Source organism: Hippopotamus amphibius, chromosome 9 (assembly GCF_030028045.1).
Source record: "Hippopotamus amphibius kiboko isolate mHipAmp2 chromosome 9, mHipAmp2.hap2, whole genome shotgun sequence".
Classification (NCBI taxonomy): Eukaryota; Metazoa; Chordata; class Mammalia; order Artiodactyla; family Hippopotamidae; genus Hippopotamus; species Hippopotamus amphibius.
In genome coordinates, this window is record NC_080194.1 from 72,362,976 (window position 1) to 72,380,973 (window position 17,998).

General features: G+C 37.4%; 2 protein-coding genes across 7 annotated transcripts in view; both read left to right on the forward strand.

Moving 5' to 3' along the window:
• Positions 1-13,620, forward strand: part of RSF1 (remodeling and spacing factor 1) — a 188,509-nt gene extending 174,889 nt beyond the window's left edge. Inside the window, exons 16-17 of the mRNA XM_057748974.1 lie at positions 7,646-7,733; positions 13,497-13,620. Of these exons, the coding sequence (XP_057604957.1) occupies positions 7,646-7,733; positions 13,497-13,521 (113 nt within the window). The 3' untranslated portion in view covers positions 13,522-13,620. The remainder of the gene's footprint in view (positions 1-7,645; positions 7,734-13,496) is intronic.
• Positions 13,621-13,698: 78 nt separating this feature from the next.
• CLNS1A (chloride nucleotide-sensitive channel 1A) overlaps positions 13,699-17,998 on the forward strand; it is a 61,401-nt gene continuing 57,101 nt past the window's right edge. For 4 of the 6 annotated variants that reach the window (XM_057748978.1, XM_057748980.1, XM_057748979.1 and 1 more), the window contains exon 1: positions 13,700-13,915. In XM_057748978.1, the coding sequence (XP_057604961.1) occupies positions 13,791-13,915 (125 nt within the window). In that variant the 5' untranslated portion in view covers positions 13,700-13,790. Of the gene's footprint in view, positions 13,916-17,998 lie in introns of all 6 variants that reach the window. The other 2 variants (XR_009055468.1, XM_057748976.1) reach the window with 1 other exon arrangement.

Sequence of the window (17,998 nt, forward strand, 5' to 3'; positions counted from 1 at the left end):
CAAGTATTCAAAGACCCAGATCTTTTTTTAAATGGAATGAACATATATATGTATGTGTATGTATATATAAATTAATATGTATATACATATCTTAGATGTTAGAAGAAATAAAAATGAACCCTTTGAAATTATTGACACTATAAAAAAACAATTGTAACTGATATGAAATTATGAACATCATTTAATTACAGAAAGCCTAGAGAAAAATAGCAAAGTTCCTCTTCTTGGTTTAACATCCTGGTTCTCCCAAGAAGCAAGAATGCCAGGACTGCATACCTTCTGTATCTACCTAGTCCTCTGCTATCTGTTATTAACCTTTGTTAGAATAAATTCCATTCCTATTTTATCCACCATTCCCAGTGTGTACCTGTAAACCTGCCTTGGAAGTGGCAAACTAACTGCTGATTTACTTCATCATTTTTATACAAATCCTGAAAGACCCTTGCTATCAGTGTATTTAAACAGTTATTTTGTTATGTGTATACTTAATAATTTGTTTTCAAAATATTTCACTCAAATTATCATTAACATTTTTTTGAGTGCCAAGAATTGCTAAGTAACTATGTAACATATTGAAGATTGTCATTCCCCAACAAGCAAGCCGTCATTATAAGCCAAAATGTAGTGTTCTTGGTATATAACTACTCTAGATGGTACACGCGACACTTTTTAAAAATTCATATAAACCCTCTCAGAAATTGATTAGAATATGATTCCAGTAGTGAATCTTTTTCATTTTTGTCATGTAAGCTCAATTTTTTTTTTCATTTTATATTTATACTATTTCTCTCTGGAAATTGCTGCAAACTCAATTCTAGCACATTGTAGTGATTTCGGTTAATAAAGGTTTTTATTTTAATAACTAAGATGTCTATCCTATGCATAAGTTATATGAGAGGGCATAACAAATTATTAGACAAGTAGAAATTTATTAATTAAACTCCTTGGACATTTTGAATGAGAAAAACATTTTTAAAGGAACTACATTTGTGGGGGTTTTTTGCCAAACCGGTACAAGCTAGAAAATGCACTAAGGACTGAGTGACCTGCCTTGTTCATTTTGCCACTGGATGATGTAAGTTAAGAATGGAATTGTTAACCCTAACTATATATTTTCTTGACTTTCATCAGTTTCTAAAGAAATCTAATTTTAAGTGTTTGGGGTTTTGTTTGACGTGTATTTATTGAGTTCTGGTCTTAGACCAGGAGCTAGCTGCATGTCACGCTTATGGATGGCCAAGAATACAGTCATTGGGAAACTTAATGGCTCAAGACCTTCTGAATCATTTAACTTATTTTGTATGTTGCAAAAAAAAAAAAAAAAGTTTATTTTGCTTGAGAGTCACATTTTTTATAACTGTACAGCTTTTAAGGGATGGGAGGTGAAAAATACCCTAAAATAGGATGTAGATTTTTACAATTGTGTTTATGCTAGAACATCTACAGGTGCATTATGTGATTAAATCTAAAATTGTTTAAAAATTTGTGCCATGGTCTTTTTCATTTTCCTGCCCTTTAGCAGAGTTGGTGCATGTCAATACTGCTATATAGACAAGCCTTGAAACTAGGCTGATAACCCTGTCTCCAAAGCTTTAAGATCATTGCATGAAAATTACACACACACACATGTAGACATGTATACACAGATCTAGTTTATATTAGTGTAAATGGATTTTCAATTTAAGAACAGCTATAATAGCCCAAATTTGGCATTTAGCAGCATATTCTTAAAAGTGCGTGATTTTAGTGATGCCTAACTAGGGTATTCTCAATGTTGGTCTGGTGTTTTGTTCTCTTATCAAAGTAGTGTCTTGATAATGGTATCTGAATTGTAGCTTGCCCAAACCTGCCAGGAGGTTTTGTATACACCTTGAAAGGATGTGTCCTGTGTTGGGATGGGGGGGTTAGGAGTGGAACAGAGCTTGGTTTCTTTTCAATCTGTAAAAGAAGGAAAAACTAGAATTGTTCGATTTGGTTCTTGTAGACTCAATTCAGTAGACTTAACTCCACAGGAATATTTGTCTGCTGGAGGCATGGCAGGAAGGGATATCAGATTCAAATATCAATTCCCTTCTTAATGGATAAAATTTATTGTGAAATCTTGACAAGCTGCTGATTCTAGCAGTCTTTTACATGGCACGTTTTACCGTAAGTTATATTGACACCTTTGTTTAAACGCCATTACTTTTTGCCATCTGATAATTTACCATTCTAATTTCTCACCTTTGTAACACAAGTGTATTCTTGTAAAGAATTAAATTCATAACTTCTACCTAAGTTACCTTTATCTATTGTCAGTTAATATGGGATGTCAATTTCTTTGCTATCCTCATCCATTCAGAAATGAAGCCTGGGAATCATGCGTTTCCAGGCAAAGAATAAAAATTGCAGATAAGAATTTGTAGATGGTATATGTTAGATTTTCATTTTAATGTTAGCTAGGATCCAGGGAGTGTTTGATCAGAATGCCTCTTGGATTTTCAGACATGCTTATATGAAATGCTTTATTTTCCTATGCATAAAAAATTATTCCTGGAATAGGTTCTCATAGAATGCTTTATTTTGTTTCTATGTGATAAGAGCTAAAGCAGAAACTCCAAGATTAGCATAAAACTCGAGATAATAAGGAACATACTATTAATTCAACAGGAGAAGCTGGCATGCTCTCTGCCACATATGACATACTGCATGTGGGGGGGGGAAGAGATTTGAAAACTGGAAATGTGATTCCAATAACGCACAAAGTAAATTTTGTGCATAGAAAATATGGGAATTCCTGGTAGCTTAAAGCTTCAGGGGTTAACTGCAGTGTATGAACACCTAGTGTGTTAGAATTGCAGTGCATAGTTGTTTAAATACAATATTCCTTGTAAGTGACAACCAAAATATGTTGTGGCTCGTGCCAATATTTTTGTTAATGAAATGTTCAATGTCTCACTACAGTCTGATCAGAACTCTTGGTGTTATAAGATAGGCCTAACGCTATTTTATGGCTATTGGCCTAATTGTGTAACTTTTTTCTTTAAAAATGTTTTATTATAATACTTCTGTCATTTCTCTCACTTAATATATGTCAATTGTCATAATAAAAAAATTAAATAATTTGATGTATTTAGCATGATGTGTTTGCAAACTTAGTTTATTTTAAACTTCGTAGCATATAGAAAGCTAAGAATTTTCTATTGTTTATGAAGGTTGAAAATTTTTATCACCCCAGGAATAGATGAATTGTTCTCTTACTATCTAGAAAGTAAATCTGCAAGTGCATCAATTTCCCCAAAATAATTTTTAAGGCTGTTTACCAAGGATGTGAACTATAGATATTAGAAAGCTATTCTTGAGTTCTATCTTTAGCCTCTGGAGAACTAACACATTAAAGAGGCCTTGGACTTGTTCTTTGTGGCCCTGTGGGACCACAGAACTAGGCCAGAGGGCAGAGGCCATAAGGTAAATGCTTTCCGTTTATTCTATGGAAATTCTTTTTTACAGATCTTTTTTTACAGAGTTCTCTAATAACTTGGGCGTGAATTCTCACCTATAGGGGATGTTTGGGTTTAGGTTGAACTGCCATTTGGTAGGAGTATAATAGATCAACACATTAAAAAGGGGGGTTAGAATTTTAAGGGGCCCTTCCAATCCTGAGTATACATCTCATCTATAAATGCTGATTTGATAGATTTTCCTTACTCTTGGAATATAGTAGGATTTACAACGAACTCATTTTTTTCCCCGACAAACTAGTGGAGTTCATTATTTGCAGTTCTGATTTAAAATATTGATAATCTATTTAGGTAAAGAATGTTTTGGGGAAGAAAAAAAGTTTTGGATCAGAATTTCACTTAATAGAGTGAAAGTTGATCTATGCTGTCAAGAAATGACCAGCTACAGTGCTTCTTAGTGATTTATTTGTAATGTTCACTGAAATAGAATTGGTCAGATGGAGATGAGATGCTGTGTTGGAGGCTAAGGGTAGCAGTGCTGTGGCACCCTTAAGTGAGTTCAAAGCCCTTTTCTGGAGCTGACAGTGGGGTCCAGAATATGACTGTCAGCCCACGACTGTCAGCCCACATCCCTTTCAGGTTATGAAACCAGAGAATGTAAAAGAGTTCTTTTCTTTTAGAAACTGAGAATTCATTTACTATACTGTGATCATTTAGTATCAGTAGAATTATGAAAAGTAATGAAAATATTCTAGTGAAACTAAATGTTGGGTGAGATGAATGCTTGTGTGTCATTTTGATTCTTCAGTCACTTTGCCTAAGCTCTTTAAGGTCCTAAAAGTCTAAAATAAAATTAAAAAAAAAAGAACATTGTAAGGAAATGTGACTTCATAGTTATGACATTAGTTTTGCACATAAAGTCATCCCCAAAGCAAAGTTAACTAGGAACTTACTAGTTCAAGGTCACCTATAGCTTCCTTATTGTTCCTATTGCCCATTTCAGAGCCACTGTATCCACACTCGAGCACCCGTCCTTCTCTCCAGCCTCCAAGGAACAGATGTCACCTGTTTTTGCCACATCCCCTCTGCCTCTCTGTCCTTGATCTGGCCCCTTCCTTCTTGCCTTCTCTGGGTCTTCCCATCTCTGATTTTTCTCTGATCTGCATCCCTCTATATTCACTCTCTCTATACAAAGCTCTCCCTTATCATGGAAAATAAGTGTCATCCTATCTCCTATTCAATCTGCCTCCCAATTATTTCCTACTTGACTACCAGTCTTTAAAATAAATAGATTATAGAAATGGTAAACTCTATTTGAAAACTCTCACTGAAATGTCAGAAATTCCTAAGAGAAACTCCAGAACCCTAGCAGGCTTCTCAGGAGCATACTTGAACTCCATCATTAGGAATAACTGTTATAGAAAGCTGAAACTTAAAATAGGGGAAATGGTCCTCTCTTTTCCCTGTACTTGTTTCATGATTTTCTGTTGAAGTGTCCATTTTCTTTTCTCTTTGGCATTATTGCTTGCTAGTGGGATACCAGTAATCGCACCATGAACTCATGCAATTGAATAGCTAGAGGAAGGACTTATTAACAATGATAGAATCTGATTAAAACCTGTGCTATCTCTAGTTTGAATCCTAAAAGTAAAAGTAGATTTTATGTATTTCAAGTCTTTTTTTTTAAAGGATGAATTTTGAGGGTAAATAGGGTTTACCAATATCAAAGAGAAGCAAGCTAACAGTTCTAGAAAATCAGAAAGTTGTCTTCAGATTCAGACTGATTGAGAAGGCAGGGCTGGAATTTTACTGGGAGATACTGTAAGCAGAATTAGAACAGTACCAAAGAGGCAAGGATGAAAGGCAGGGACCCACAATCAGAAAAGGCATATCAGAAGTGGAGAGAAGGCTAGGAAGCAGTCTTTAGGATGATTGACCTCTCCTTGACACAGCCACTTTTAATAATCTGGATGTGCTTAAACAATGGTTTCCAAAATAAAAGTACTTATAAATTTTATTTTAAAACTTTTCTTCTTGGTTTTTAAAATTGAGATATAATTCACATGCCATAAAGTTCACTACTTTAAAGTGTACAATTCAATGGTCTTTAGTATATTCACAAGGTTGTCATCACCCCCCAAAATAATTCCATATTATTAGCACTCACCATCCCTCTGCCTCCCCCCCACACCCCCACACCCCCCCACCCCCAGTCTCTTGCAACCACTAATCTACTTTCTGTCTGTAAGGATTTGCCTATTATGGACATTTGATGTAAGTGGAATCATACAATATGTGACCTTCTGTGTCTGACTTCTTATTTAGCATGTTTTCATGATTTCATCTATATTTTAGCATAAATCAGTACTTCATTCCTTTTTATGGATGAATAATATTCTATTCTATGGATATACCACATCTTATACATCCATTCATCAGTGGAGAGATATTTGGATTGTTTCCACTCTTGGGCTATTAGTAATAATAAACATAAGTTTTTGTGTAAGTTTTTGTGTGGACATATGTTTTCAATTCTGTTAAGTACATAGCTAGAAATGGAATTACTAAAGCATATGGTGACTCTTTGTTTCAAGTTTTAAGGAACTGCTGAACTGTTTCACACAGCATCTGCATCTTTTTACATTCCCACTAGCAAGGCATGAAGGTTCCAATTTCTCCACATCAGTAACACTTAGTCTTTTTTTCTTATAGCTATCCTAGTGTATATCAAGTGGTTTCTCGCGGTGGTTTCAATTTGCATTTCCCTGATGATTAATGATGTTGAACATCTTTTCATGTGCTTACTGGCCAGTTGTATATCTTCTTTTCAGAAACATCTATTTAAATCCTTTGCCCATTTTTAAATGGGGTTATCTGTCTTTTAATTGTTGAGTGTCTTTTATATATTCTGGATACCACACCCTTACCAAATACATGATTTGCAAATATCTTCTCTGATTCTGCAGGTTATTTTTTTACTTTCTTGATGTTGTCCTTTGACACACAAAGGTTTTTGTGTGGAATTTTGATGGAAAAATTTTTTTCTGGGTTTTATTCTTTGCTTGTGCTTTAGATGCCTTACCTAAAAAACCACTGCCTAATGCAATGTCACAAAGATTTGTTTTATATTTCTAAGAGTTTTATAACTTTATGTTTAGATAAACATGTTTAGTTATTTATGTTTTATATTTTAGTTATGTTTAGTTACTTACGTTTTATATTTTAATTATGTTTAGTTACTTATGTTTTATATTTTATTTAGTTATGTTTAGTTATTTATGTTTTATATTTCTAAGAGTTTTATAAGTTTATGTTCAGATCTTTGATTCATTCTGAGTTATTTTTGTATATGGTATGAGGTAAAGATCAAAATTCATTTATTTGCATGTGGCTATCCAGTTGTACCAGCACCATTTATTGAAAAGACTATTCTTTCCCCCATTGAATTATCTTGCAATCCTGGTGAGAACTTAATTGACCAAAGGGACTTCCCTGAGTGGTTAAGACTCTGTGCTCCCAATGCTGGGGGCCTGGGTTCGTTCCCTCGTTAGGGAACTAGATCCCACATGCATGCCGCAACTAAGAGTTAGCAACTAAGGAGCCCACCTGCCACAACTAAGACCCGGTGCAACCAAATAAATATTTTTTAAAAACAAAACAAAAACATGACCCAAAATGTATGAGTTTACTTCTGGACTCTCAATTTGATTCCACTTATCTATATGTTTATCCTTATGCCAATACTACACAGTCTTGATTATTATAGCTTTATAATAAGTTTTGAAATCATGAAGTGAGTCCTCCAATGTGGCTCTTTTTTTTTTTTTAAAGATTATTTTGACTATTCTAGGTATCTTGAATTTTCATATGAGTTTTAGGTTCAGTATATCAATTTCTGTCAAAAAGGCAGTTGGAATTTTGATAGGGATTACATTTAATCTGCAGGTCATTTGAGGGAATACTGGTTTCTTAACAATAGTAACTCTTTTAATCTATGAACATGAAATGTCTTTCCTTTAAGATTTTAGGTCTTCTTTAATTTTTTTCAAGAATGTTTTGTAGCTTTCTATGTAGTTTTCTTTTATTAAATATATTCCTATGTATTTTACTCATTTTAATGGTATTATAAATGGAATTGTTTTTCTTAATTTTTTTAGGTTGTTTATTGCTAATGTATACAAATACAACTAATTTTTTTTACTTAGGAATAAACTTAACCAAAGAGGTGAAAGACTTGTACACTGAAAACTACAAAATGCTGCTGAAAGTAATTAAAGAAGACACAAAGAAATGGTAAGACATCCCATGTTCATGGGTTGGAAGACTCAGTATTGTTAAAATGTTAATACTATACAAAAAGGTATATTTTCAGCAGGAGTAGAAAAATTAACCCTAAAATTCATATGGAATTGCAAGGAACCCTGAATAGCCTAAAGAATCTTGAAAGAGGAGAAAAGTTGGAGGACTCACACTTCCTTACTTTCAAAACATACTACAAAGCTACAATAATCAAAACAGTGTAGTAAAGAGACATATGGCATAAAGTCAGCCACACAGACCAATGGAACAAAATACAGAGCCCACACAAACCCTCACATATATGGTAAAATTATGTATGTATGTATGTATGTATTGGCTGCTTTGGGTCTTCGTTGCTGCACACAGGCTTTCTCTGGTTGTGGTGAGCAGAGGCTACTTTTCATTATGGTGCATGAGCTTCTCAACGCAGTGGTTTCTCTTGTTGCAAAGCACGGGCTCCAGGTGCATGGGCTTCAGTAATTGTGGCTCAGGCTCAGAAGTTGTGGCACACGGGCTTTGTTGCTCTGCAGCATGTGGGATCTGCCTGGACCAGGGATCAAACCCTTGTCCCCTGCATTGGCAGGCGAATTCTTAACAACTGTGCCACCAGGAAAGTCCCTCAAATGATTTTTGACAAAAGTGCTATTGCCATTTGATGGGGAAAATATAGTCTTTTCAACAAGTGCTGAAAAAATTAGATATCCACATGCAAAAGAATGAAGTTAGGCCCTTACCTAATACTGTATGCAAAAACCAACTCAAATGGATCAAAGACCTAAATGAAAGACTTGAAACTATAAAGGGCTTAGAAGAAATCACAGAGGAAAAGCTTTATGACATTGGATTTGGCAATGATTCATCAGATATAACACCAGAAACACAGGCATCAAAAGAAAAATAAAACAGATAAATTTGACTACATTAAAATGAAAAACTTCTGAACATCAAAGGACACAAACAACAGAATGAAAAGGCAAAACATGGCATAGAGAAGATATCTGCAAATCATATATCTCATAAGGGGTTATCATCCAGAGTAGATAACTACTACAACTCAACAACAACAACAACAAAAGTCTGATTTTTAAATAGGCAAAAGACTTGAACATATACTTCTCCAAAGAAGATATAAAGCAAATGAAAGATGCTCAACCTCACTAATTATTAGGGAAACACAAATCAAAATCACAAGATATCACCTCACCCAGATGGGTCTCCCCTGGACAAATATCAACCACTTTACATAAGCTCAGAAGTATCCTATTCCTTTGTACCTTGTTAACAACATTTCAGGCAGTCATCTCTGCTAAATTCTGTATCTTCCATCTTTCTCTCTCAACTAAATCACTGCCATCAACCTACACACATGCTATAATATTCCTTGTCATTCCTAAAACAAACACACACACAAAAGAGAAACAAACAAAACTCTACCCTAATCCTTTAACATCTTTATCAACATATAATTAACATTCCACATAGTTCATCCATTTACTACCTTGATTCTTTACCTTCCTTTCCAGCTGCCAACTCCATTCACCTGCATTCCTCTTCAAGCCAAACTTCTAGAGAGGGTTCTCTGCCCATATGGCCTCCAAGTCACTCTACATACCTTAATGGAAAAGCAAAAATGATAAAGCTTCTAGAAAAAAATAATATTTTCACAACCTTTGAGTAATCAAAGATTTCTTAGGATACTAAAAGCAATAACCATGAAACAAAAAAATGAATAAATTAGGCTTCATCAAAATTAAAAAACTGCTCGGGGCTTCCCTGGTGGCACAGTAGTTAAGAATCTGCCTGCCAGTGCAGGGGACACTGGTTCGAGCCCTGGGCCAGGAAGATCCCACATGCCATGGAGCAACTAAGGCCGTGCACCACAACTACTGAGCTCACGTGCCGCAACTACTGAAGCCTGCGTGCCTAGAGCCTGAACTCTGCAACAAGAGAAGCCAGCACAATGAGAAGCCTGAGCATCACAACGAAGAGTAGCCCCTACTTGCCACAACTAGAGAAAGCCTGTGCGCAGCCAATGCAGCCAAAAATAAATAAATAATAAAATAAATCTTTTAAAAGAAGTTAAAAACTGCTCAACAGAAGACACCACTAAGAATATCCAAAGGCAAACCAAAGACTAGGAGAAAACATTCATAACACATATATCTGACAAAGTATTTGTATCTAGAATAAATAACTCCTAGAAGTCAACAATAAAAAGATAATCCAATTTTTTTAAATTGGCAAAAGATTCGAAAATATACCTAACAAAGCCAAATATATACATATATATGTATGTGCGTGTGTATAAATATAAATATATGTATATACATACATATATATACACACATACAAATGGCCAATAAACACATGAAAAAGTGCGTTGACACCATTAGTGATCAGAGAAATGCTAATTAAAGCCACAACGAGGTATACCACACACCCACTAGAATGGATAAAATGAAAAAGACTGACAGTACTTAGCATATAAGCCCTCCATAAGTGTTAGTGGCTATTTTCTTGTTAAAATAATAATAATAATAATAATAATAATAATAATAATAATAATAAATATTACTATTATTGGATATGAAGAGTGAAAGACTAACTTGGTTTAGCACAGATACAAAACCAGTATTTTATCTAATTTATTTTCTCATTTTAGGATTTTAATTTTTTAATAGCTTTTTTCCTGAGTTCCCCCCACTTCATGTTTTTTTCTTCATCTATTTAACTTTACTTGTTTATCTGTTTATGCATCCACTACATTATAAAAGTTAACTTTGGCCCACACCAGATCCTTGACATTGTCCAGGTATGTTAATAGGACCTTCTCAAAACCTTAAATTCAAGAATATGATAGTGTATATCATACCCTCTCCTCCCACCTCCTCCCCAAAAGAAGGAAACCCACACAATGACATACCATTTTGTGAGAGTGATAAGGTAAGTTAAGTCATGGAAAGAGACAAGAAAGCTAAGTTAAGAGTCAGTGCAGGGCAGTCAGCTGGGCTCATTTATCACCTCACCATCTGTCTTAGAAAATGTTACAGATTTGAGGGATACTTTGTAGCAGGTTATCTACGAATGCCATGTGCTGGCTGTACATAGCCCTTCCCAAATTGTCCCAGCCTACTTTCTAGCCCCTCCATGCCATCATGTGCCACACACAAATTCTTGAAGTTTCTCAAGCATCTCATGCCTCCTTTGTGCCATTGAATGGAATCACCTCCACTGTTGCTTTTCCTTCTCTGTCTTTGAACTCCACACCCTCAAGTCCCAGTTCTCCATGAAGCAGTGCTCTCTGGATTCTCATGCAGAGAATTCCCATGGCACTTGGGACTGTGCAGATTTCAATACCACACTTACCACACAAGATTATAATCCTGTGTCTCTTACCCCAAAGACTATGGGGCCTCTGGGTTACTGAACCAAGACCAATTTGGAGGTTCTCACAATAGTTTAAGAGATGACATGACTTGAAGTGGGCAACAGAGGAGGAAGAGTGAGGGGTCAGGTCAGGAGACAGGAGTTAAGAAATGATAGAACTTCGTTGATTGGAGGCATTAGAATGTAGTGATTGAAGGGTGTAGGCTGTGCTGCCCAACAGCTCAGGTTCTAAATCATGTTCTGCCACTTAGTAGCTATGGACCTCGGGCAAGTTACTTCAACCTTCTTGTTTTCTTATTTGTAAAATAGGAATAATGACAGCATTTATTTCCTAGGGTTGTTGTGAAGATTAAATGAGTTGATACATATAAAGTGCCTAAAACAGTATCTAGCACATAAGCCCCCCATAAGTGTTAGTTGCTATTTTCTTCTTAAAATAATAAATATTGTTATTATTACTGGATATGAAAAGTGAAAGAGAGTAAGGAAATAAGGATAAATCCCAGGTTTCTAACCTGCACAACTAAATGGAAGGCAGTATTTTTTCATGACAGAATATTGGAGAAATAACAGAATTGAGTGAGAAGATTGTAAATTCAACTCTTCAACTTTTTTTTTTTTGCTGTGCTGCATGGCTTGCAGAATCTTAGTTCCCTGACCAGGGATTGAACCCCAGCCACGACAGTGAACACCCAGTATTCTAACCACTAGGCTACCAGGGAACTCCCGTAAATTCAACTTTTTCATTAAGACAAAATTTTTTAGAGCAGTTGTAGGTTCACAACAAGTTTGCAGGGATGGTTCAGAGATTCTCATATACCCCCACTCCCACTCATGCGTAGCCTCCCCCATTATCAATATCCTGCACCAGAGTGGTACATTTGTTACAACTGATGAACCTACACTGACACATCAGTCACCCAAAGTCCATACTTTGTAAGTTCAATTTTTGATAAGTTAAATGAGAGGTGTCTATGGAACTTCCAAGTGAAGATGTCTAGCAGGCTGTAGGATGTAAATGTTTGTAGTTCATGAGAGAGTTCTGGGACGGAGATATAGATTTGGGAATCATCCACAGAGGGTAATTCAAATCATGGGCATGGATAAGCTTGCCAAGTCAAGTGTTTAAGAAGCAGAATGGTGGCTAATACTGTTCAAGGTTCTTTGTCTTCTATGTAGTTAGTGTATTAGTTAACTATTGCTGTGTTTACCCCGAACCTTAGTAACTTAAAACAGCAGCTATTTGGGATGTCCCTGGAGGTCCAGTGGTTAAGAATCTGAGCTTCCACTGCAGGGAGGTTGGGTTGGATCCCTCCTCCAGGAACTAAGACCCCGCATGCTGTGTGCTGCGGCAAAACAAAACAAAAACAAAAACAAAAAACCCAACTGCTATTATCTCATAGTTTCTGTCTGTCATCAATCTGGGCACAGTTTAGTTGGGTGCCTCTGCCTCAGAGTCTCTTCCAAACCTGCAGTCAAGGTATTAGCCAGTGCTGCAGGCATTTCAAGGCATATAGTACCACAAAGCTCATGTAAAAAAAAAAAAAAAAAAAAAGATGAAAAATCCATCAGATCCTACCTGTGGTTACACTCTGTAACCTCCAAGTAGAAGAGGCCATGCAGCTTCTATGAGTCTATTTCTTGGGATGCTGAACTTTGAAACCCAGCTGTGTGCTGTAAGGAAGCTCAGGGCACAGGGAGAGGCTATGTAAATGTGTTCCACCTGATAGTTCCCACAGAGCTCCTAGGTGACAGCCACCATGTATCTGCATGTCAGTAAGGAAGCCTCAGGATCTATTCTTGGTACATACTTTCAATTCCATCTTTGCCATATAGTTGTCACAAAGAGGAAATGAAGAAATAATAAGGGTAAAGTGCCTAGAACAGTGCCTGGCACAGAACATCCAGTTACCATTAGCTACTATTATGATTACTTTAAAAGTTTTTATTGCTCATATTACTTTGCTCTTCAATGCCTAACGAAGAAATAAGCAAGAATTCCAAACCTATTGGATTAGTTTTCAGCACCTCATCTGCTTACTGACATAACTAGCTCTTCACCCAGAGTTAATTATTACCTCTTCGTGCTCGTTTCCCATCTGAGACCAGGGGATATGTGGCTCGTGCACTAGGACGAAGTTAAGACCTAGACTGATGTCTGTGGCGTGGCTGTTGAGACGTGAACAGGCCTAGATGAGGCGGGCGCAGGTGAGAAGAGCCAAACCCAGTTAGTAGACCTCCAACCTGTAAATCAAGGTGGTCCCTACTTCCTATGCAACCTCACGTAAGGGACTCCCTGGCTTACGGGAGTCCTTTCTCTCCTTCTGCAGAAAAAGGAATTTATTATTTCTTGTGCTTCCTCTCTCACAGGGTTGCTGTGAAGAACCTGAAGTAGGATGTCGCGGGGAACGCTCCGTTATTCCAAGCCTGGAGCCTCAGAAATGGGAGCGAGAGGGGAAAGGGAGCCACGTGACCCACTCCGTCATCTCAAGCGTCCGAGAGTTTGCCCTAGAACGTCTCGTCTCTGTGGTAGATGGAGCTCGAATTCCGGGGCTAAGTTGCTCTTCCGGGGTAATTGCTGCCGCTTCCGGGGCGGGTCGCGACGAACCGATTTTGCTGTGCTTCCGCTCTCCCGTGTCTGGTGTCTCCGCGCTCCTTGCGGTAATGAGCTTCCTCAAAAGTTTCCCGCCGCCTGGGTCGGCTGAGGGGCTCCGGCAGCAGCAGCCGGATACCGAGGCTGTGCTGAACGGGAAGGGCCTCGGTACCGGCACCCTTTACATCGCTGAGAGGTAGGGTCTCTGTTCCCCAGTGCTGGCTTCCTGCGCGCCTCCTTCCCCCCGCACGGCGCGGGCGGTGCGGAGGAGCGGGGCGAGACCACCAGCTCTGGTGCTGCGTTGCGGGGGAGCGCGTGCTCCGCGTTGCCTTGGCGTGCCTCTGCTGAGGGGAAGACTCGACTGTTCCAGTGTCCTCTCTTCGCAGCCTTTTTTTTCTTCTTCAGACGGAGTTCTCCTCATTCATTATGCTTTTTACCCGCCTGTTTACCGGAGGTCTGGTGGGGTGCTGCTCTTTATTCAAGGTCTCATTTTAAGGTTTTGAGTTTCCAGGCCCTGCGTTACCGTCATCAATGTGCCTGTCTTCTCGATGAACAGGAGCGGGAGGTGTTGCCTTGGGCAGGATGTAGTTTAGAGCAGGTTGTGCAGGGTTTTTAAAGGTTTTGTTTGTTTTTTAAGAGTATATGTTTTTTTCTGTAGGTATGGGTGGGGAGAGGAACACCCTCAACCCCACACAGGCTGGGGTTATATCCAGAGGGGCCTGACTCTCATTTTCCTTCCTAGAAGGAACTGCCCTTTTATTTGGGTACTTGGAGCACTTTAAATTTTCACAATCAGGTTTGTCATAACTGTTGAGATTGTAGAATAAAGGTTCCCATTTCCATGATATATGGTTCCATTCACCTTCAAGCCAACAGTGACACATTGAATCCTTCCTGTCCTTCAGATCTCTGTGACTTCTTCATCAGTTTTGTCTACAGAGAAAATTCTCTGCTTGTAAGAGGTCACGTGATTATATTGGACACACACAGATAATCCAGGATAATCTCTCTTTTCTTGTCACTTGATTAGTAAATTTAATTACATACACAAAGTCATTTTTGCCTTGTAACATAACACATTCACAGGTTTGACGCCAGGGGATATGAGAGTCATGGGGGCCAAAATTCTGCCTACCACAGAGGGCACAAAAAGATGTAAAGAACCCTTGCTTTAGAGGGAAATCTAGTCATTGAGCAAAGCTTAGGCTTTTGGCCAGTCACTGACATAAGAAATATGGATGGGAGGAAAAGCAAGTTTGGGGTGAAGTGCAGATGATGAGTTTGGTCTGAGTATATGTGGATTAATTGCATATGTGAGCATGTTTTTTGGGCGAGTGGTGTTAAAGATGGATAGATTAGATACCTGAGAAGAGGGCCAAGGATAGAACTTTGGGGACACATGTACACTAAGAAGTAGGTTACAGAGGAGACTTGAGAAAAGAGGAGCAGTCAAATAAAATTTCAAACCTAAAGAAAAGTTGCAAGCGTTGTTAATACCCATGGCTCCTTCACAAAGATTAATCAGTTAACATTTCGCCACATTTACCTCTTTTTTTTTCTGAGCTTTTTGAGAGTTGCAGATATGTCATCACTTCACCTGTAAATACTTAAGCAAAAATCTAAAAATGAGGACATTCTCTTGTATAACTGCAGTACAGTTATCACACTGAGGAAGTACAACTCGTTTTGAGCTCATATCTGTTTAAAAAATTTACTTATTTCAACTTTTCACTAACAAATCCTTTTAAGAAAATATTTTTATAAAACTATACATACAAAAAGAATGTAAATTATAAATGTATGGTTTAAGGAATTATAATTAAACTAACACCTGCATAACACCTCCAGGTTAAGAATAGAATATTACCAGTACCTTGGATACCGATGTTCATCCCTCTTTACTCATTGTTAGCCTTGGTCTCTTTCCCCTTTTTGTTCTTTCCCACCTAGCATTTACAAATCTCGATAGAATTAGAATCTCAGCAAATTGGGAAGGCTTCCTAGAGAATATGACAAATGAGAATTAACATTTAGCCAGGTGAATGAGGTGGGGCTAAGAGGAAACATTCTAACTAGAAGAAACAGAATGCTCAGAGGCAATGGTGAGAAACAATGTTGTGTGTGCCAGGGTATGTATCTGTGTGCACACACACAGTCCAGCAGTTCTTCATCTGAGGGACGAAGGGAGAAAGAGTGAAAACAATAAAGCTGGAGAAGAAGGGAGTCATTCATAAGCTTAGCTTATGGCACAAAGGTTTTGCGGAAACTATTTTTGGATTTTAGGCAAAGAGGAACAGGGTCTGATTTGGTTTTAGGTAGTTTTTCAAATGTGTGTTGAGAGATTTAGAACTCTTGGGCTTATTTTCAAAGTTTAGTTTTCATAGGAAGTTGACTTTTTGCCCAAATAAGGGAACAGCGGCATGAATCATTCAAAATAGATCATTTGAAACAAGTGAAATAAAATATTTAATTAAATTAAAAATAGGTATCTTAAACTTATAAGTAATGCTCTTTTTATATCTATTCCAAAATTAATTTTAAACCACATAATTAAGCCAGCGCAAATTCAAGACCTCTCTCACCTATATGTCCTGTTTTTCTCCCCATGCCAGGAATAAAGTACACTGATATTCTTGTGCAAAAGCATTGGAGGTTAGCAAAACATTCCTCTGCATCTTTACCGGCTTCCTAATTCCTGTTTATCCCTTATGTGACTCATGGTTTCTTTGGGACTAGGTATAGTTAATTAGATATTTTGGTTTTGAAGGGCTTTTCTTCTAGAATATATGAAAAGAGAATAAATAAAAATCAGAACTTAATAATCAGAGTAAATGTTACTTTTAAGTGAATCTTTGTGCTGTAGAGTACATAATCCATGATCTAGTATAAGATTATGAGAGCTCCATAGGAAATGCTGTGGTGAGGTAGTATTCTGCCAGTAGTAAGGAACTACAGAGCAATTATTATATTCTTTTTAAAGTGAAAGCCATAATTTATAGGCACTGAATCTATGCTTATATTTCAGTTTTTCCATCTCCTAATTGAGTCATTGAAGATAGTTTTGTGCCTTTGGGTATTTCAAATCATTTTGGACACCAAAATTTGGAATATTCCTTTCTGAATTGTGATAATGCCAGGGGGTTTTTGAAGTGAGAAAAAGGAGTTTATTTGCTTAAAATAATACAGTTTTAGTAAGGACCTGGCAATGCTTCTGTGATGCATAGAGCACACACAATCTAGTTACAGTGATAAAATCTATTTCTTTGGACCCAATGGGATAAGTCATTCTGGAAAATCATTTCTAGAGCTTATACACCTTTAAGCGTCGTAAGATTTATCACTTTAAGCTTCCCAGGTTTTCTTTTTTTTTAATGAGCATGTTGAATGGATATCTTTCTAAATGACAGTGCATATTTTTTGCTTTTGCTTTTTTTAGTATACAGTTCCTTATATTTTAGTGTATTTATGATGAGGAAATTGAAACTTCCATACTTGTACTTGCTTACTCTCCTCTATCTTGCAAAGGCCTGCTGCCACTCTCAGTTAAACAGTAAAATGAATTACTAAGAGTGATCAGATAAGGGAAGAATGTCTTGCTCTCAGACACCCACCCCAAGCCTTTGTTTGAGACCCTTTGCACATAGACTTGTTAAGTGATCATTAACTTCAACCTGCAACCAATATGAGAATGCCAGTTGTGACCTTAGTCCTGATAAGAATGGAATGTCCTGTTCCTACAAGTTCCTGTTAGGACCCCCTACCATGTGTGTAACCCATGGCAACTCAGGTGCTCTGTAACTGCCCGTGACCTATAGTAATTTGTAGCCAATCAGTTTGTACCAATTATAGCTGTATGTTTTAACTTATATAAAGAGAAGACTCCCCTGAAACGGGGTCAAGAATTTTGGAGCTCATCTGGGTTTGCCGGCTCAATAAACCTGAGTTCTCCAACTCTCCGAGTGTGGTGTTTGGTTTCTCGTGGGATCAGTTTTTCTGCAACATATACAGTCTTACAGTTTCACCACAGTTTGATTCTGTCTATGCTTTTGATAAGTGAGGGTCAAGTGTTACATACTTGTATTGTGGTATTAGATGTTGATTTCTTTTAGGGGGGCTGAGGTGTAAAGTTCAACCTTCCCTTACACTGAATATGAATGCTCTCAGACAGCTGCACTGTCATTGTTCCTGCACGGGGGAGTCCTAGGTTTACTATTGTATTTATTTTTGCTTAATTAGAAGTCAGACTGCCAGGCTTGTTACAATTGTATAGAAAATAGAA